This window comes from Triturus cristatus, chromosome 2_2 (genome assembly GCF_964204655.1).
Source record: "Triturus cristatus chromosome 2_2, aTriCri1.1, whole genome shotgun sequence".
Taxonomy (NCBI): domain Eukaryota; kingdom Metazoa; phylum Chordata; class Amphibia; order Caudata; family Salamandridae; genus Triturus; species Triturus cristatus.
The window spans coordinates 856,217,233-856,237,347 of record NC_140582.1 but is presented as its reverse complement, the minus strand read 5'-3'; the positions used below and the strand labels follow the sequence as shown (position 1 = coordinate 856,237,347).

General features: G+C 43.3%; 1 protein-coding gene across 3 annotated transcripts in view; it reads left to right on the top strand.

Moving 5' to 3' along the window:
• Positions 1-20,115, top strand: part of UBE2K (ubiquitin conjugating enzyme E2 K) — a 231,459-nt gene that overhangs the window by 116,381 nt on the left and 94,963 nt on the right. For all 3 annotated transcript variants that reach the window (XM_085642239.1, XM_085642240.1, XM_085642238.1), the window contains 2 exons: positions 3,595-3,677; positions 15,409-15,508. In XM_085642239.1, the coding sequence (XP_085498365.1) occupies positions 3,595-3,677; positions 15,409-15,508 (183 nt within the window). The remainder of the gene's footprint in view (positions 1-3,594; positions 3,678-15,408; positions 15,509-20,115) is intronic.

The window sequence follows — 20,115 nt, the reverse complement described above, 5'->3', positions numbered from 1 at the left end:
CTCATTTATTAGTGCTCAGATTAGTCTCGTTCACAGCCTCTGGCTGACCCTTTCATCCAAAACTGGCCAAATGAGCCGTGCGGGCTGTGGACATGCCCCAATTTCGCAGTTCTCTTTGAACTCTTGGTGCTCTGCTTCTCATTGCTTAGCCGTTAATCGTGGTAGGGTCAGCACGGTCACTGCAAAATTCACCTGGGGCTTGCCCCGTGCAGGATCTCACTGGGTAAGCTCAATGTCTGCCTTTCCTTGCATACTTTCTTTCACGCTTCGTCATACATTGTGGTGCAGGGTTGTTGAGTCGGTGGTCACTGACTCTTGTTTCTGTTCCTGAATTGTCCTCTCTGTAGGAAGCAGCATTGTGTGTTAGTACTGATTAAGTGATCCATTATCGTTTTTTCATGATTGGGTGGAGTAGTTAGCTCAGAAATCTGCTCCGCCTCTACCGCACATCCATCCCCAGTGATGTGGACTTTCCTTGCATCACCTGCTTGCGCAGCAGTCTGTATTTCGCACTAGATACTGGCCTTATGTCTCCGAACATTTCCTCCAAGCGTACTGGTCATCGTACCAATTTAACGATTACTTCCTTGCATGTGCACATTGTAAATTCATCATCCTTCCTTGATTGTACTCTTTAACCCCCATTTAAATTCTCCAATCTTCCTTCTATGCCTGAAACTAAGACAGCAAGCGTATTTAACAGGTCCACTTGTATTTCCATCTTGTTAGCTTGATTATTCAGTCCTTCCACTGTTGCTTGCATTGTGTTCAATACTGCTTCCCAGAAGCTGTTGATATCGGTTGTGGCCTCCGTTATGCTCTTTGACCTCCTTGTACACTCTTCAGTTTGGCCTTCTGCGCAGTGGGCATCTGGCAGATCTGTTTCCTTTACATTATTTAAGCTGGACACTGCCTCACTTGCGCGGCGCAGCTCGAACTCTCTCTCCACTGCCCTTCTCACTGGAGTGTTCAACTAAGGTGTGCAGGTTTCCTCTTTACAGGCTGGGAATGCATTAACAATTGAGTTAAAATTGCATTGAAGACCTCCAATGTCTGATTGACTGCCTCTATGCCATCTGAAATGGCATCATTTTTCAAGAGATAACTTCCAATCCTAATCTCTGTGTTCCCTGTGGTACTGAGGGACCGTACGATAATCTGGTCCCGGGGGCTGTCGTAGTTGGTCTTCATGCTGGGGCCTGGAGCTTCTGCTGCAGTAAGAGTTCTCCTTTTCAAGATGATAATCAGTGCAGATAAAGATGGAGGTAAATACAGCTGCCTGGCCCATATCTGTAGGGCTATCCTCTAGGGGTTTCAGACCCGTGACCAGTGGAGGGGGTTGGGCTGGATGCTCCTTGCCCTGACGCTTCCTCTTCAATCGAGGGTTAAAAGTTATCAGAAATCAAAATCTTGTGACTTATCTGTTTTCTTTGGCTCTGGCCATACTGTAGTACAGTTGCGATCGTTACCCATCTTGCTCTGGGCATACTCACGGACACCATCAGTGACTTGTCATGGGGCTAGCCTCGACTGTGATCTTTGCCGACATCTTCCTCTTAAAACAATTCTATTGTGGGGTTTCCAATGGGGCTGTCTCCTGCTTTCTTTTCCTCTGGGTAGTCTGAATGCTGGTCCTAGATTTTCCTGACCGCATGACCACAAGTCTCTGGCCAATCTTCAACCAGGCAACACATTCAGTCTATTGCCTATGCCTTTCTAGCTCTTGTCTGTCTGGCTGGCAGCGCTCCGTGCTTTTTGCACTTGTGGCTTTGAGTCTTGTGGCCTTATATTTGCCTGGCAAAATGGTTAGAGAAGAGCAATCTGTTATAGATACAGGTGCCGGCCCAAATATATCCTCAGGGCCCGGATGGTCGATCAGTATAAATATAAAGTGTTGTCGATATTATTATGATGGTGTATTGAAATGTGAAGCAATGTTCCTTTTAATTGTCTTACTGGTCCAATATGGAATCAGTGTTGCCTCTAATAACGATGTACTTTGCGAATGTCCACTATGCGACAGTTGTTACTGTTGTGATGACATTGTGCTCGTTATGTAAACTAAAAACAATAAAAAGATGTTTGGCAAAAAAGAACAGAAGTCACTAACCATTACTTTCTCCCACAACCCTCCACACGCCTGCCACTTGACGCACACCTCACTGGATATTTGGTGCAGAGGCCAAGAAAGCCAGTAAATCGGGATGTGAGTTCCTGCTGAGCTGCCGCGGGATTGCAGACACCCATGCTGGCTCAATGCTCCCTAAGGCTCACTTTCAGGTGTGCTTCGCCAGGCTCTGCGTTTCCTGGGCTGGGCTTTCTGGCTTTCTAGCCCGATCGCTCAGTGATGCTCTTCACACCCTGGGGCCTGAGGACCTGAAGGGGTCGTGCAAACTTTCTCTGGACTCCCATACTAACCGTGCTGTTCGTGGCCAAGAGCACTGCTTCCATCGTGCAACCACAGCCGAGCCTCCCCCTCCTCACCAGCAACTCTGGATACGTCCCATCCGCTTCCTCACTCGTTGGGCACTAAAATTAGCGTGGTCAATCCGGGGAGATGTTGTCTCGGGTGTCATTGTCTGGGCTTTCTCAGTGCATCAGGGGGAATTTTGGTTACTAAATAACCAGTTGTTCTGGTACCTATTCTGAGATGCTGTGACACGATTTCTTGCTGAGGTGGACTACATTACTCAATTTAGTCCATTGGAGCCAAAGTTTCCACGGCCCCCTTACCAGACAAAAAGATCTCACAAATATACAAAACCTTGGGTATCCACACACCAGATTCCTTTCAAACTTTACTGATTAATTGGGAGGCAGATGTGGGTCCAGTGGGCGATACAGACTGGCAGCCTGCACTAATGACCCATTTCCTGCTTGTTCGAGGTGCTAGGTGAGTTGCAATGGTGTCTTACTTTTGTTGTGTGATTGTCTGACCTGTATGCCGTAATAGGGTAGCGTGGCCAGGATACTGTCCAAAATAACGGGGGTTGTCATTGAAGCGACGCCTCAACTGTCTTTGTTGGATGCCTCAGCTGATGTAAAGAGTTATGGATACTTGAAGCTTTTCGTGGGGCTGAGGTTTCTGATGGCCAAAGCTATCCGAGATTAGGAGGTCAGCAAAGCTTACCCACTATTAGTGGAGATTTGGGATGAACCGCTGTCTGATACCAGAAAAGCAAATCTGAGACTTATAAAGATGCCCACAGAAACATGAACGTACTTTGGGGAAGTGGGGGAGAGTAATGAGAATTTGGCAGACAGATATCACCATAGGCAGCTTGGTATGGAAGGTTGAATTGGGAACTTCATTATATGTAGAAAGTTAATTTTAATGTCCTTATCTTGTGTTAGTGATGCTGATGATGTTAACTGTTAAACAGTTTAATGTTAAAATAAGTTATTTAAAAACATTGTTTTGGGATTCTCACAAAGGCTGAAATCAACATTTGTGAATGCAATGGTGATCCACATGATCTAAAACTGGTATCTTAATTTTTAATTTTTATTTTTTTTATTTTTAAGTTTGGTCTAATACTGATCATTTGCTGTTTTACTTTTGTGGTTGTTTCATAGTATTATTTTATGTTTTAGGTGCGGTTTATAACCAAAATATGGCATCCTAATATTAGCTCAGTTACAGGAGCGATTTGTTTGGATATCCTGAAAGATCAGTGGTAAGCCACTTTATGTGTTAAACGTCTTTTCTAAATTACATTGACCTTTGAATGACTTGAATTAATATTTTTATGTGGCAATTGCTTCCATAGTTTCCTAGTATTGTGAAGAACTTGGTCCTCAAAGTGCATTTTGTGATTTAATCCAGCCTGTGCTTGTATGAAGGAATGCTGGTTCCAAGTGACTGTATTCATTTTAAGTTAACTTTGCTTGCTTAAATTCTTATAATAGTCATTTGATTTAAGCTTGTCCTGTTTTATTTCAATATGAGCATTGATTCTGTCTAAATATGACAACAACTGATGTGAGTTATCTAGTGAAACAGTCACTGCTACTTATTAAGGTTTTATGAAAAGGTGGCATAAAAGAGTAGTCCGTATCTCTTCAGGGACTAGATACCAATTTAAAGTTGGCCTCTGTCACTCACTTCTTATGCCAGTTATACTGTCATCCTCTCCTGGGATCTGGCATGTTAACGTCCTTTGACTTATCTCCCTTTATAATCTGGAGTATTTCACCTACTTGTGCATCCTGCTATTTTTCTTCATTCAGGCCTAAATCCGGCAAAGGAAATTTCCTGTACCTAGACTAACTTGAACCAGTTTTTTTGGAATAGTCTTCTCTTTTTTCCTATTTGGCTGCCTTGCTTTGTTAAAGTGGAGAACTTTAGGATACGCATCCTCATTTAGTGTACTTGGACGTTTCTTCAGCTAGCTTTTGTAATTTAACGTATGCCGCAACATAAACAAGTGGGTCAGACTACACAGAACTAACTAACCCCTACCAGCACATGTACGCTTGTGGTCTTTGATTCCAACTTGTGCATAGCGATTCATATCGCTCTTGTGGCAGTTTGGTAAGAGGCTACCTTATTTGATCTGTATGGTTTGTAGAGTGTGAGTTGATAATGTATCCCTGTGCGGGAATGATTGGATGTTATGTGAATCCTAAGAATATTAGTTAGAAGAGGGGAGTTTAATAAATAATTAGAATATATGTGACCGGGGATATCCTCAAAATAAGAATCTAGCAAGTAAACGACAGAGCTACAAATATTTTTTTGCTCAAAATCTGTCTGTTTTCACATTAATACCACAACATGCCAAAAATGTACAAGGTACAGAGGTTGAGGGAGGGCACAATAGGGTATGCGTAATGCCTACAGCAATAAGCAAGAGATAAATAGTAGTGGCTACATAGCAAGCTAAGGGCACGGCAGGCTGCTGTCAAAGCATGTCAATGGAAATATGTATGGAGATTTCTCTTTTCTCTCTTCTTTTATCATCCACTACTTAGATCTTGTATAATGGAAGCATGTACACGGTTTTTCAGTCACCCTAACCACACTGGGCCCTACTACGATTAGAGTGGACTCACCCATGGGACTTATCCCTCTAACATCCCAGTCCATAATCCAGAGATGTAAGCCTTCCCAAGAGATCTTTATTTCGACGATATGTGTGGTGATTTTTAAAATTTCAAGACATCTTTTTTTATCTACTCAACATGGACAAAATCCCACCCAATGCACAGTTCAATTGTGAAACATTTGACACAGTCTCAATCAATGTAGATTTTGTAAATTTTTAAATTAGAGATTCAAAATTCATTAAGCTAAGCACTCTCAAACATTTTAATTAGTTATATAACGATTTTAATAAAAACACTCAGCACTTGTGCAAAAATAGATCTAAATCCACTTACAAAGTCCTGCTACCCATGAGATAGTAGGATGATTCTCTGATTAACAAACATCCTACCCTGACCAAGGAAAGAAAATGTACAGTCTCCAGGGGCATGTCCGTTCAGCATAAAGCTTAAGCAAGGAGGGAAGAGTTCTAGTTCAGCAAGAAAGTCCTCAGTCCATCTGCTACCAACTGTAGCATCGACAAATAATCCAGTAACAAAATTAGTTTGAATTCTCAAAAGAAAAATACATGAAATGGAGTGCGCAGTGCACCCCAAAAGGAAAGAACAAGATAAGTAGAGTGTGATGCAACTCATAAGAAAAATTGAGTGCGTAGCAAACAAAAAATATCAGGTGAGTTGCCTGTCTTCCACGGTTTCTTCTTTTATAAGTTCATAATGAAATATCTGTCTCATGTGGTGCCACACCATCGAAAGACCATCATCCGTTCAGAATATGCATTGTCATTTAAAGAATAGAAACATCAGCATAGTTTCTCATTCTTGCCATGAGAATGGACAGATTCATAAGTCCCCATAGATTGTCAAAAGGAAACCTAGTAACAACACACAGGATAATAGATAATCCAATTCATGGTTTTGCATTCCCATGAGAATGTTTCATACCGAAAGCAAGGAACTCACAATTGCAATATAAAATACAATAGTTTTCTAAATCACTAAACTGTTAATTTTTAGAGTAAAGGTCAATATTAGACATGTTACCTTTAACTTGACTACACATTTACTTAGTTTAGTATTATTGAACAATACTAAAATGAGATAATATAATAATTATAACATTAACGTTCATGAATTATAATCGTAACACTAATGATCCCTAGAAATTTGATTTCTGCAAAAATTCATTAATTCTAAATTAATGCATGTTTTTATACTTTAATATTGTAAAAATGTGTTCGTTTTCATAAACTATCGTTCTTAAAATTTTGTTGCAAAGTTTCAAGCTCATAACTCAGTCTAATCGCTATACCACCTACGTTTCTTTACAATGAAATGTCTACATAATACTCCTTTTCAATTCACTAGGCCGCGTCTCATTTTACAGTTATTATTCCTTTTTTAGATGTAATTGTACCCATTTGCATATACTCTTATATTTGTTTTTGAACGCTCTTTTATGGTGCGTTTACTACTCATTACTTTTTCATACAAATTTCTATCTAATGTGTGCAACGTTTAATTTCCAAGTTCGTGTTGTCAGTTCTGTTTTCATCATGTATGAAAGTAGGGGAGTATGGCCCCTTGTGGTCCACCCTATGCCAGAGTTGTAGGAGAGGAGCCCCACCAGAATACATTTCTTTTTAATCTAAAACACACAGCGTCCCTTGGCATAGTTTCACATAAATACTGGTTTCAAAAGTGCAAATAATAATTACATCAAAAAGTGCAAAGTACAAAAACTGTGGCTTTCACCCACCTCCTTGAGTTTTATCAAGATCATGGGTAATTAGGTTCAGGTGCCATCGCTAATAAAGTGTTGCACATATAATACAAAACATTTCATCTGGAAATCCAAATGTTAGCTCAGTTATTGTTACTTAAAACAACTCTGTGGGACATTTAATAATTCAATAGATATTGTCATTTCTCAGTCAAGGGATCTTTCTTAAATTCACATTTTCTTATTTTCTGAAGTGTATGAGAAATTATTGCGAAGCCTATTCTAAATGTGTGAATGCCTCTAAAAATGTAAGGCAACATTGCTGCATGAAAAGAAATGCCCATTTTTTTTAAGGGAAAAGGAAATAAAATGAAACTTTCTGTGGGTAGGCAGCGTACACTGAGGAAAACAGTCTGACACTGTTGGATTGTGTCTTGACTTCCTCAATACCTACATTCCAACCAGTGAAAGGCCACATCAAAAATAGTCCTTCGGTAGCTTTTTCTGGCTCACTGTAGATGGATTCCTTGGAATTCGGATTACAGGTAGGTAACTCTTCCTTACTTGTCAGACAGTTTTTAGTTACTATGTGTCTCTTGCATTTAGAGGTGAAGCTTTTTACAAGAATTCATCGAGCTGGAGTTGGAGGTTAATTGTCCTAGTTCATCCTTCGTTCTCCTTGGTTTAACTTTTTCCCTTGAGTAAAAGTTTTTGGGCCAATGGTGAATGGGTGGAGTTGAGATTAAGAAACCCCCTGTGTGTGGCTATAGATATTGGGTGGCAATATGATGTCCATTGATAGTCTGGGTACCATTCATAATCTACCTTCAAACAGATCATTGTAAATATTATCAGATTAATGGTCGAAATAGTAATACATTTATCAACCCAAAATACAGACCAATTGGTCTTGGAAGTCATCTATCTCCATATTGATAAATACTATACAAAATAAATAGTAGAATAAAAGTATAACGAGTTGTTTCTAGTATACAGGATTTTACAAAAAAGAGAATGGAGGAATCCTCTTCCCCTGCACCCTCTAGAAGCAAGTCTGTTTCAGACAATATCTAGGTATTGAAGATAAGACGAGAAACACACTTGACTTCTTCACTCCCAGTGTAGGGATGTGGAATTTAATAAAATTTCTGCTTGTCCGTAGGACAAATTACTTCATAAATCTACTTGCCCTGCAACAAAATCCACTTGTCCCTTTGCCATGTAGTGCGGCGACAGATTATGGCAGTAATCTCATTGTACAACAGCTCTGATAATAGCTTCTCTGATTATGCCAGACATCATACCATCGTATGGTTTGAATACTAGCAATTCCCTTATTTTGCCACCTCTCCGCAGATCTACATACAGGGGCTGGAGGTAATGGTAAGCAATAGATCTCCATTGTTGGAATGCCCTTTTGAGTCTGTGCAAAGCTACTAACCTCCATGTTTTCTTGGCTTTCATCAGCTCGTCCATCCAAAGAAATGTTGAAAATTTACTCCTGACATAAGCAGAAGTAAACTTCTTCCAAGTTTGGGAGAGAACGTGGCTGGTGGGAAATTGAACTTGTTACCGCTCAACAGATGTTCACATGAGCATATCTACACATGCATATTTGTATGTGCTAAAATGCAGTTAACAAACACTTTCTAGGAGTACGATTTCCTGATCTACTTCTTTAAAATCTTTGAATTCATGAAAGCCGTAAATCTGCACTAACGCAAGTACATATTCCATGGGTGCACTTTTGTGACTTTTTATAAGAATTGGGCGCATATTTAGGTCTGGCGTTAACCAAGACCTTTTTGTTTTTATTAAATTCTCTCTCTCTCCCTCTCGCTTTCCCTCTCCCATTCCCCCGTCACTGTGAACGACCTCATTCTGCTCTATCACAAGGAGCATATTGGCATGCAAAATAGTTTTAAGTGCCAGGAACTACTGTGGCAATATTTTTTGGGGGGTTTTGTCAATGTTTGTTATGAGTGCCCAGCAGTTTCCACAATAAAACCATTTCCAAACTACACACACATTTACAAAACCAAACGGCAGACCAACAATGTCATACATATTGACTTTGCCAATGCATGTGTATTTTCTTGTTCCCTATAATTTTGTTGAAACTGATTACACTGATTTTCCATTATTAATATTTTTGGGAAATACTAATATGCATCAACATTTTTACTAAATGATACTTAAAGAAATGGTACCGAAAATGTCAAAGTAGTTTGACAAAACTGTTTTTCTTTGTGACATTTTTGTTTAATAAACATTTTATTTTAAAAGCAAAGAATCTTCTATCTTGCGTTCAAGCTTTAGCATATATTTGCATCAGAGAGTATCCTGGAAGTATTCTACGTAGCCTCATATTAAACTTTGCAAACGCATGTACACATTTTTATACTGGAACCACTGTCAGTAATCCAGTCTAAATTTACATTTCCTCAGAGCGCTCACCCGATTAATTTAAGGCTTTTTTTTTTTTTTTAAATATTTTTATTGAGTTTTGCAACCAAAAAGCAACATACATTGGTATCAAGTTCAGCAGGAAATCCGCCCATCGGTAGTGCAACGAATCTGTACGGGCACGTTTAAAATACATAGGTGCCCCATCAGTATCATACAATAGTATCCACCTCATTCTGTGAGCAAACGATAGTTTGGCTATTCTTGGTCGCTGAGTTCAGAGTCTGAAGCATCGCGTGGGGGTTCACATATATTTCCTCTATATACATTCCACCCACCCCACACCTGGGTCCACTTTCTGGGGCAGCCTCTATGCACATATACAGTTTTTTCAACAATCATTGCGGAGTCCATGTCCCGGATCCACTGAGCAAGAGTCGGTGGCTGCCCTGATCCCCATCGCTGGGCTATATTGCGCTTCGCCAGCATGAGTCCCAGTGTCACCCAGAGTTGCGTCACTCTTTTAAGGTCTGTCTGTTCCCAGATGTTGAGGAGACACCTCCGCGGCTCTGGGAGCGTCGGGACTTTGGTCACCTGGGAGAGTGTGTGCAGTACTCCCTTCCAGTACAGAGTTATGACCGGGCATTCCCAGAGAGTGTGAAAAAGAGTTCCCTCCAGCCCACACTGCCTGAGACATTGCGGGGAGTCCGCCCCCTTCAGTTTAAATAAGAGTGTACGGGTGTAATACGTGCGGTGCAGAATTTTAAGTTGGACCAGCCGTAGTTTGGACGATATGCCCACCTCCTTAGGGGAGGAAAGCGCCGCATGCCAATCCGCTTCATCCAAGTCCCCCAGTTCTGCCTCCCATCTACTCTTAAGGGTCGCAAATGGGTCAGGTCGATTGTTTATCATTTTCCGGTAAGTTAGGGACGTCGCTCTTTGTGTTAGATGTTCCGTGAGGAGCCGGTCTTCCAGTGGCGACGACTCCGGGAGCCGGGTCCCGGTCGGGATCGCCGCCCGAAGTGCGTGACGGATTTGCAAGTACCTGAAACGTTCAGTGTCAGCCAAGTCGTAATCTGCTTGCAGTTGGGTAAACGTGACCACCTCTCCCTTCTTCCAGAGGTCACCGACCCTGGAGATGCCAATTAGATCCCACTGGTGGAACCCTTTGGTGGTGCGTAGCACCCCCAGCTGTTTCGTCTCCCATAGAGGCGTAGCCTGGGTAATCCTTCCTGCCCATCCCAGAGTCTGCTGTGCCGCAAACCATATCTGGAGGGTATGTGCCGTGGGCCCCGCCGGACAGCGACACCTCTTGGGGTTGTAGAGCGCTCCCATGACCCCCTCGACCCCCAACAGTTGCCGATCCATACGATACGCCGGGTCGTCTCCAGGCACATGAAGCCACTGATTTACAACCATAAGTTGCGATGCCCAGTAATACGTTCTCATGTCCGGGAGGGCTATACCTCCATCGTACCACCCACTGGTGAGCTTATGGAGTGCTATCCGCGGCGCCTTATCCTCCCACAATAGGCCGGTGACCTCCGCGTTGACGGCGGCGAAATAAGTAGGCGCAACCGGGAAAGGAGTGTTTTGGAGTACGTATAAGAATCTAGGGAGGGCCAACATTTTGAAGAGAGCGGCCCTCCCCAGCAGTGTCAGGGGCAAGGAACGCCAGTGCTTGACGTCGCTGCGAAGCCTATGTAGGGGATCGTTAGATTTTCAGCAACAAACCTGTCGTTATCAGCAGTTACATAGATGCCCAAGTATTTGAATCCGTCCACCACCACCCGAATCTCACATCCCCTCGGGAGCCGAGGCGGGGATCCTCGGAGCATGTATACAATAGATTTCTCCCAGTTTATCTCATATCCGGACCTCCTCCCGTACGACGCACAGATGTCCAGGAGGCAAGCGATTGAGCGCGCCGGCGAGGCCAGGTACAGCAGAACGTCGTCCGCATATAGGGAAATGCGATCCTCCCATCCCATCGTCCATTTTAGGCCCCGGATCACCGGGTCCTGCCGCACCCACGCCGCCAGCGGCTCCACATTTAAGGCTTTTTATTAATGAACCATAAATACAAGTTCGCAGAGCATGAGCATATGGAAATAAATATTACCTCAACTGCAGACATTGCCCTTCCCTGATCCTTAATGTGGTACTATAATCTGGCAGCCAAAGGGTTTGTGCAACATGGGGTTGGGCCTACTTGTCCCAAGGACAAACTAAACATGAAAACTTGTTGTCCTTGACCCCAAACAATATGTCCTGGGTGTTGGACTATAGGAATTCCACACCAGTGCAGTGTCATACAAGATCGCCATTGAGCTTTTTGATGTTGAACGCTTCGGTACCTACTTGATTGCGGTCTAAGGTGAATTTGACACCTTCTACTCACCACCACCATGAAGACTAGGGGCATCAATCATTTATAGATGTGATGACGTCAAAAGACCATTGATTTATATCGGCTAGATCAGTCACCATAGATGTTGAATAAGGCTTAGTGATTAATGTTGACAAAGCCACCATGGCTGTCCACCCCTTAGAGAAAACATTGTGTTTGCTGTTGTTGTTGAAGAAACAATGTTAAACGGGCAGTTTTGAGAAGGGCTATCTTGCCATCACAATCTGTCTGGCTGTCAGTCTGCTCCTGCTTTATCAATTGCCTTGTCCAAATTTCCTTAATTGACTGAGTTGCATCACCTGGTCAGACTCACACTCCAAGGATTTATATGTCTTCTCTTTCTTCAACACCAAAGAAAGTGAGCAACATAAAGCATATCTAGACCGCCTCAGGCCTTATCAGTATCTGTCATTCTGGATTGTGTTCCTCCAAGGCGCATGACGTCTATTATTCCATTCATGCCGTTGCAATTTTCTCCTCTGAATATGGTATCCTGTACCACATCTTCAGATCCATCTTCTTCAAGGAGTATTTATCACAGTCCTGAAAGACCTCTAAAATACAGGCCTAGATCGCCGTATTTTGATACTAATGATTCTTATTTCTCTTATAGCCAATCTTTCGCAGCTTTGCCTTCTCGTGTCTCGCAGACATCACAGCATTTCATTAGGTCTTGGGTAGAAGAGCTTTGAAACCCAAGATTCCTCTTGCAACACTGCATTCCTCAGTTTCGGTAATCCTAGAGACCATGCAGCCAAGAACATATCTAAATCTTCTCCCTCCATTAGTCCCTGGTCTCTCTGACATAGAGGAAAAACTTCCTACACTTGCTATGGTGAAAGCTGTTACTCCTTGTCTCATGAAAAATTAGAAAGCCTCACGGTCGGATGCTCCCAAACCAGACTTGAGTATTGAGGCATCACTGAGGAGACATCTCTTGACATCTCTTGACGCCAAATACTTCTGCACTGCCGAAGAGGTGGGATACAACAGGTAGGAAAGTCCACGGGACGGCTGTCGCCCATTTTTAGAATGCTAATGAAATAATGCAAAATTTCCTAGCTAACGTAACTGAAAGTTTCAATTCTATTAAGGACTTGGAGGAGAGGATTATGCCTTCTCTCTTCACTTTATTTTAACAGCAGCCAGTATTAACATAGAACGACTACAGTAAAAACCTGTGGATAAAATCAGTGAGACATCAAGCAATCACATCACATTATTGCCCCAAACAATCCAGTGTTATAATTGTTCTACTTACTCTCATACGGGAAGGGCAATCTTCATCTGAAATCCCTAGGGTGGGGATAATCCTCTCCTCCAGTCCTTAATAGAATCAAAACTTTCCGTTACGTTAGTTAGGACATTTTTCATTCTGTGTTCGCACTGGAGGTGAGGATTATGCTAGTGTAAAGCTTGCTCACCCAGAGTTGAGCGATATCCAGCACCAGCTTGAAGTAGAACCTCTTAAACGTGGAGTCCGAGGACCAATCCGCCTAGTTGAGGATATCCTCCAAACAGGCACTTAAGCCAAAAGCCTTGGAGGCCATGGCCCCTCGAGTTAAGTGGGCTCAAATCTTAAAGGCTAATTCCCGCCTCTTGCATAACCCATCTAATCCATCTGGCTATTGTGAGGGAAGATACTGCTTTAAAAGGCTTGCCTAGCGCTATGAGGAATTGATGCTCTCCCGGGGGACGGAATTCCTCCGTCATTTCCTCATATGCTCTCAAGCAGCAGACCACACACGGCTTAGGAGAGTCCGGGAATTCCGGATGAGTGATCACTCTTGTGTGGCACTATGTCCTCCTGTGGAGAGTAAAAGTCACCCCATTAGGGGTAAATATCCTGCCTGTGACATCCAACGCTCTCGCGTTTCAGACGCGACGGCAGGAAATGAGGCAGAACAGCATGGCTAACTTAGCCGACAACTCCTGCAGTGAAAGAAAACAATTAGGTTGCCAGGATAGGAACAGGTTGAGAACCTGATTCACATCCCAAAGGGCTGAGTACAGGGGTTCTGGGGGTAGAGACAATCTGATACCTCGCAGAAACCTGCAGACAAGCAGGTGTTCCCCCAACTGCCAAATTGTTATGTGGCACATGACCGGCTGACATGGCTGATCGAAAGTTATTTATTGACCTGTAAGCAAGACCTTTCGAGGCTAAACTAGCCAGAAAATTTAGAATATAGGCTAGTCCTGCGTCCAAAGGATTAAGACCCCGTCACAGACACCAACAGGATCATCTGCCCCATGACGACCTGTACCGCTTGATTGTACTGTCCGCCCAAGCCTTGGACATGAACACTTCAGCTTTTTCCGAAAGGTCTGGGACCTCCCATCATCTCCTGTAATCCGCCACGCCATAAGCCACAACGAGTTCCCCAGAATCAGAGGATGGGGGGGGGCTCGATCGGGACTCAGGAGGAGAGTCTGAAACCGGGGGAGTAGGATTACAGAATCTCCACAGGGGAGTGATCATTACAACCTCTACACGTTTCCTCCTGATCTGAGCCGTTGTCCTCGTGGTCATCGTGAATGGAGGGGACGTGTACCCCTTCTCCAGTCTGGGATTAAGGCATCCGTGGCCACTGCCAACGGGTCAAGCCTCCAGCTGAAGAAACGTGGAAGTTGACTGTCCAATCTCGAGGCAAGGAGGTCCATTGAAAAGGGACCCCAACGGTCGTTCAAGGTCTGAAAGACCTCCGGGTCGAGCTTCCGGAGGCTGGAATCTCTGAAGTTGCGGGATTGAAAGTCTGCTTCCTGGTTGTCCCAACCGGGCAGATACTCTGCTGTGACTGACACTTTGTGATCCAGGCAATATTGCCAAACCTGGCAGCCAAGTCTAAGAGGGTCTTGGATCTCGTGCCCCCCAACTGTTTAACTATGGCCAAATCAGTAAGAGTCTAGCCACATTGTATTTTGTTTGTTCAAACATTTATGTCCACCAATGAGGTGTAGCAATACAGAAGAAAAGGTTACTTAACTCGTAGTTAGAGTTCTGCACCATAGGAATCTTCATTGAAGTTCTAATCAAGCCACCCGCCTCCCCGGCTGGGTGAGATTTAGCATTTGGAAACAAATATAGTCCCTATTTGACCGTTTGAAAAATGCACGAAAAACTGACTTTGTAAGGCAGCTGCCAGTGGAGTGCATCATGGGTCGAGGAAGCTTCTTGAGTCTGAAATGGGGCACATTTTCTTGCCTTACAAATGTAAGCTTCTCAGACTGTATTTTTTGCCTACATTGTCATACACTCTGAACCTCTTGCACTTTAGGTGCTGCAATATAAGGGCTTAAATTTGCTCATTAGAGGGTCATTTGCTTATTTCTAAGAAAAGCTTTAACCTCAGGCTGTTACAGGGTGCTGGACATCACAAGGGCAGATGAACACAGACATCCTGGGTGACATTTTAATGACACTTCATCTAGGGAAAGTACTCTGGGGCCGGTGTATGCAGTTTGGAATGATTCTAGCATATATAACTTCAATGAAGATTCCTATGATGTAGAGCTAAGACTACAAGTAACCCTTTTTTCTTCACTACAGAATTGATTTTCATCAGTTTGTTGAATAATGACAACTGTTATTTTTAGTGCTCAAAATCACACTGAGCTTATTTCTTGTATGTTACTTTTCGTTCTACAGTGTTGGTAAATGATTTAATAACCTATCTGTAATGTCATAATTTTTCTTGCGTTCTTTAGAGTCGTTTGAATAATATTAATGTCCATCAATGTGCCACAAAGATATGAGGGTATAACTAGGAAATAAATCAACCATAGGAAATAAATCAACCAATACGTTTTATCTTTCTTTTAGGGCAGCAGCTATGACCCTGAGGACGGTCTTGTTATCGTTGCAAGCCTTGTTGGCAGCAGCAGAACCAGATGATCCCCAAGATGCAGTAGTTGCAAATCAGGTAAGTCAGGGGTACTGTGGTGTTTTTCAAAAACCTTTCCACACATCCAATGCTTGCATTACTAACATTTGAAAACAATACCTTACCTCCCTCTATCAACGATTGGTACGCCTCTACCCTGCAGGTTTCTAAGTTGGATTTGGCTAGAGCTGGGAATCCAGCCAAAAGATCATTTTGGCATCTTCTTAAATGGGATCAGTGAGACTCTGGGGTTTTTTTTTTTTTTTTTTTGTTTTTTTTTCCCCAGGTCCAATGATTAAGCCATATTTACAACTGCTTGGCATAAGCGGTACTTTGATTCCCTTCTTTCAGCACTTGGGTGGCACCCCAGCTGAATTTCTGAGGTTATGGAATGGCGGTCCCTGGTATGTCAAGCTTTTCTGCTGTGGGATGAGGTCCCGGCTCCATGACTATCCCTCCCAGTTGGTTCGAACTGTGCCAGCATATTGCTTGTAATCCGATTGATTGCGCATCTATAACCTCGGTGGCATATGAGGACAAAAAAAACAAACAAAAAAAAAAAAAGAGAAAAAAAAAATAAAAAGAAACAATACCTTACTTTCCCTGCTGCCACTGACCTAGTAATTTGGTGTAAACGCAGGTACCCTTGTTGATTTTTCAGTTTAATTAAAACTAGACGAACAAGAAGCTGAGTGATAATAAATCTTAAGGCATAATGAAGTTGTGTTCTTATGAACCAATACTGCCGGGCTGTTTTTTTTAAATTTTATTTATTTTTTAGTATTGTATTTAATAGATTCCACTGTTGTAATATAAAACATTCAGGGTATCTAGCCACTTTGATTCATTTTTTTTTTTCAAACCTAATGTTGAGTTTTTTTTAAATCATCATAGTACATATGGTATTAAGTCGTACCATTTGACAAAAAGGTATTGCAAGGTAATAGTCATGGCTACAATTATTCAGTCTAGAGTGTGTAAGATAACATAAATATAATTATAAAAGAGCTCTGGTCGATAGTGACATTTGCTCCACGGAGCAGCAGCACAGTAAAAATCTGATCTCTAATGCAAGAAAAATTCTACTAGTGACAAACTCGTGATTATCTAATGAACTATACTATACTCTACTAATACAAAACGCAGAACTGCCCCCCTCCCCCCAGTTCTCTGGTCCACTAGCTTATTGCATGATATAGCTGAAGTTTGTATGTATTCAATAATAGAAGAACAAATACAGAGCATCTATGGTTATAGATCAATAGGCAATTAAGGACGTGAAGTAATACAACACTACTGTGGCTACTTTGATTCATCGAAAATCCAGCTTGGGTGTTAGCTGCTATTTGATTTCTCTCATAAAACAGAAACATGCAGGTTATGGTAATGTGTACATGTTATAAGGTAATTTAGCTGTGGTGCTTGTGGAAGGAGTTAGCCTGGGATGAAAATCATGAAGCCATCCTCAATAAAATAATTTTCTTGAAATGTTTTTACTACCTGTTTAGAATGTGGGATGAAATACAAGCACCATGTCTAACATTTTTGAAAGTTAAAACCGAAATGATCAAAACATCTATCTCACAAATGATATTAGCAAAAGTCAAGTGTTTAGACACTGTGATGTATTGAAGATGGCAAGATAAAAGCCATTCTCTTATGGAAAGAAACAGCCACTTGTACTGTCTGTTATGCCACGTGGTGGTAAGAGCAAAATTTTAAAGTGGTGTCAAACGTCGAAAAATGTTACTCATAAGGAGAAATTGATTAACCTGAGTAGAAAATCAGAAAGATGCTAATTTGGCCAAAGATTTTGCAACTGGGGATGCCCTGAATATGTGCTTGTAAAAGCACACAAGAAATAAACAACAATGAAAAGTGAAGATCTGCTAGTAACAAAGAAAATGTATAAGTTAAAGAGGAAGATTAGGCCAAGCTTACAGTCTTCAACAAACAATCTGGGCATATCAATAGAATATTACAAAGTATTGGCTTGTCATACAAGACAATCCAAGCATTGGAGCACAACTTAGAATATGACCTTCAGCAAGGTTCCGTCAGATAATAATATGGTTGTAGGAAGGTGGATATCTGACTATGGTTACCCCCAACTTTTTGCCTAGTGTCTAGCTGGTTTTTCGACTTAGTTGGCCTGAGATCCTGCCATTCAGGGTCTCGGGCTGTCTGCTCTCTCTTTACAATGGACTCCATGTACCCTAGGTACATTCCCAATTGGTAAGGATCACCTTATTGTACCCTGTACAGTGTACCCTAGGTACCCAGGGCATAGGTGTACCCTAGGCCTCCCAGGGGCTGCAGCATGTATTATGCCACCCCTGGTCTGGCCTTCCAATCAGACACAACTGGCTGATCACTCAGGTGGGGCAAGGTCGTGTAATCACCCCTTGCTTAGGTGTAGTATTCCTATACCTGACTTACATATAGACACATGTGCACCTATCAGTCACTCCTATGGCAGGCCTTAACAATCCTGGAGGCAGAGTGCTTGGTAACATGTGAGATGGTGCTCTAGCCTGAGCTGAGCCTGTCTGCAGCTTTCGGAACCATGTCCTTATAGCTGTTCTATGATATAGCCTACCATATACTCTTAAAGTGCCTTATAATCTTAAACGGTTATGGTAACTATGGTTTGGCTTTATCAAAACATGTTGTGTAAGGTGTCTAACACTTTGGAATAATACCCCATACCATTTCTGGTGATGAGGATATTATTCCTCCCTTCTAGAGGGAGAGACATGTTAAAATCCTACTTTGCTGTTTAACTCTAACCAAAGCCTCAGCATCACAAAATGGATGCTGCCGCCACAGACACAAGTCTGACCTCCTGCTGCTGGGAGTGATCCCGGCAAGGGAGGCTTGGACAATAGGTTTCCTGCTTGGGGAGGTGCTAGCACCTCCCCAGACAGACTTTAGTGTATTGGGGCAGGGTGGGCTGAAAGGAATGAGACATGCCTGGGGCACACAAGGTGTTCCTTGTATAGTCCAGTTCAAACCGGCGCTGGGGCACTCCAGCCCCAGCTCTGGTGCGAAACTGGACAAAGGGACGTGGGTGTAACCACCCCCCTCCCAGGTCCCACCCATAAGGCGTGACCTAGCAGGTATCCCAGCCCCCCAGATTAGTAGAAGAGTGGGAGTTGGGCCTCAAGACTTTAGATTATCCTGAACCTGCAACTTGAACAGAAACTCTGGACCTTCGACATTCGACGAAAGAAGAAGACTGAAGAATCTCCCTTGTGGCCAAGGAGTGGCTACCCTGTGCAAACAGGCACCATCAAGAGACTACCCTTTGCTTTGCTCCAGTTCTACGAGGGACCGACTGCAGAGCCCGACCAGAGCCTTGACTTCCAGACTTCTCCGACCCTGATCCACAGCCGTGCTGAGATCCGTGGAGGCGACGAGAGACGTGGGACCGGCTACCTGGGAAAAGTGGCTAGTATCTTCAAGCGCAGCTTCTGAGGCACCCTCGAAGTTGTGCACCGGGGATTGAGAAGCCCCAAGCACCATCTGCACCGAAGATCAGCCCCCCACACTCCACGAGTCCTGCGTGGGGCCCTTCTGCATTTTCCTGCTTGCCGCGTCTCTCCGGTTGCTTGCCCGCTGGCTAGTGGCCTCTGTGACGACGCACCCTGAAATCTTCAGCGCTGGTTTGGCTCCTCCAGACTGGCTCCCGCTTCTCTGCAGAGAAAAAGCACCCCAGACCTTCCTGGTCTGCACCAGAAGCAAGTCCTCCGTTCTTCGTGGGTTCCGCTTGCCAAGGCTTGGTGAGTCCTAGTCCAACTTCGACGCCGCCGACAGCAAGAGCCTTCGTGGGACAGCTCGCCTCCTGGTCCTGGTCGTCCTCGACGTTCCCTGGTCCTCGTGGCTGCAGCGACAAGCTTCACCTTCACCTGCAATCTTCACGACATCGCCTGGTTCCTTCCTGGTTCCACGTGGTCACTGGCTAGTGACCTTGACTCTGTCCCCTCTGCTTGCAGGTATCCTTTCTTCCTGATCCCAGCCTTGGGATCCACCGGACATTCTTCACTGACTGCCTGTCAGCATCTTTCTTCAGGCATCCATAGGAGTCGACGACGAAACCCGACGCAACTTCACCCCTATGCACCCGCAGCCTGTGGGCTAGGTAACTTGGGTACTCCGGTGCTCATCAGGATAGTGACTATCCTAGTGTCTAGTTTTCCAGTCTCGACTTCCTAGCTACTCCGGAAGTGTCCTAAATCTATCTATTTCTAAATTGTACTATTGCTATTGACTTTTACGCATTACGCGTGAGTGTTTCCACTCTGCACCTGAATCCCGTGGGCCTTCCAATTCCTAACCTTTGGTAGTATAGTGTAGCCCCAGCGATTCCCTAGGCCTACCCTATTTCCGTGACAGTGGTCCTTATACCACTTACTTAGTATATGGTTTGCGTGGCCCCTAGGGCCTAACTGTATTACTTACCTGTGTGACTTAATGTATGCATAAATAAGACTGTGTTGTACTTACCTCTAATCTCATAAAGAGTGCTGAGGGTTTGACTAGAATAAATACACTTTATTTTATATATATATCTGTTGTGGTGTCCTTTCATTTGGTATTCAAGGGATTATATATGGTATCACAGCTGGCTTCACATGACATTCAGA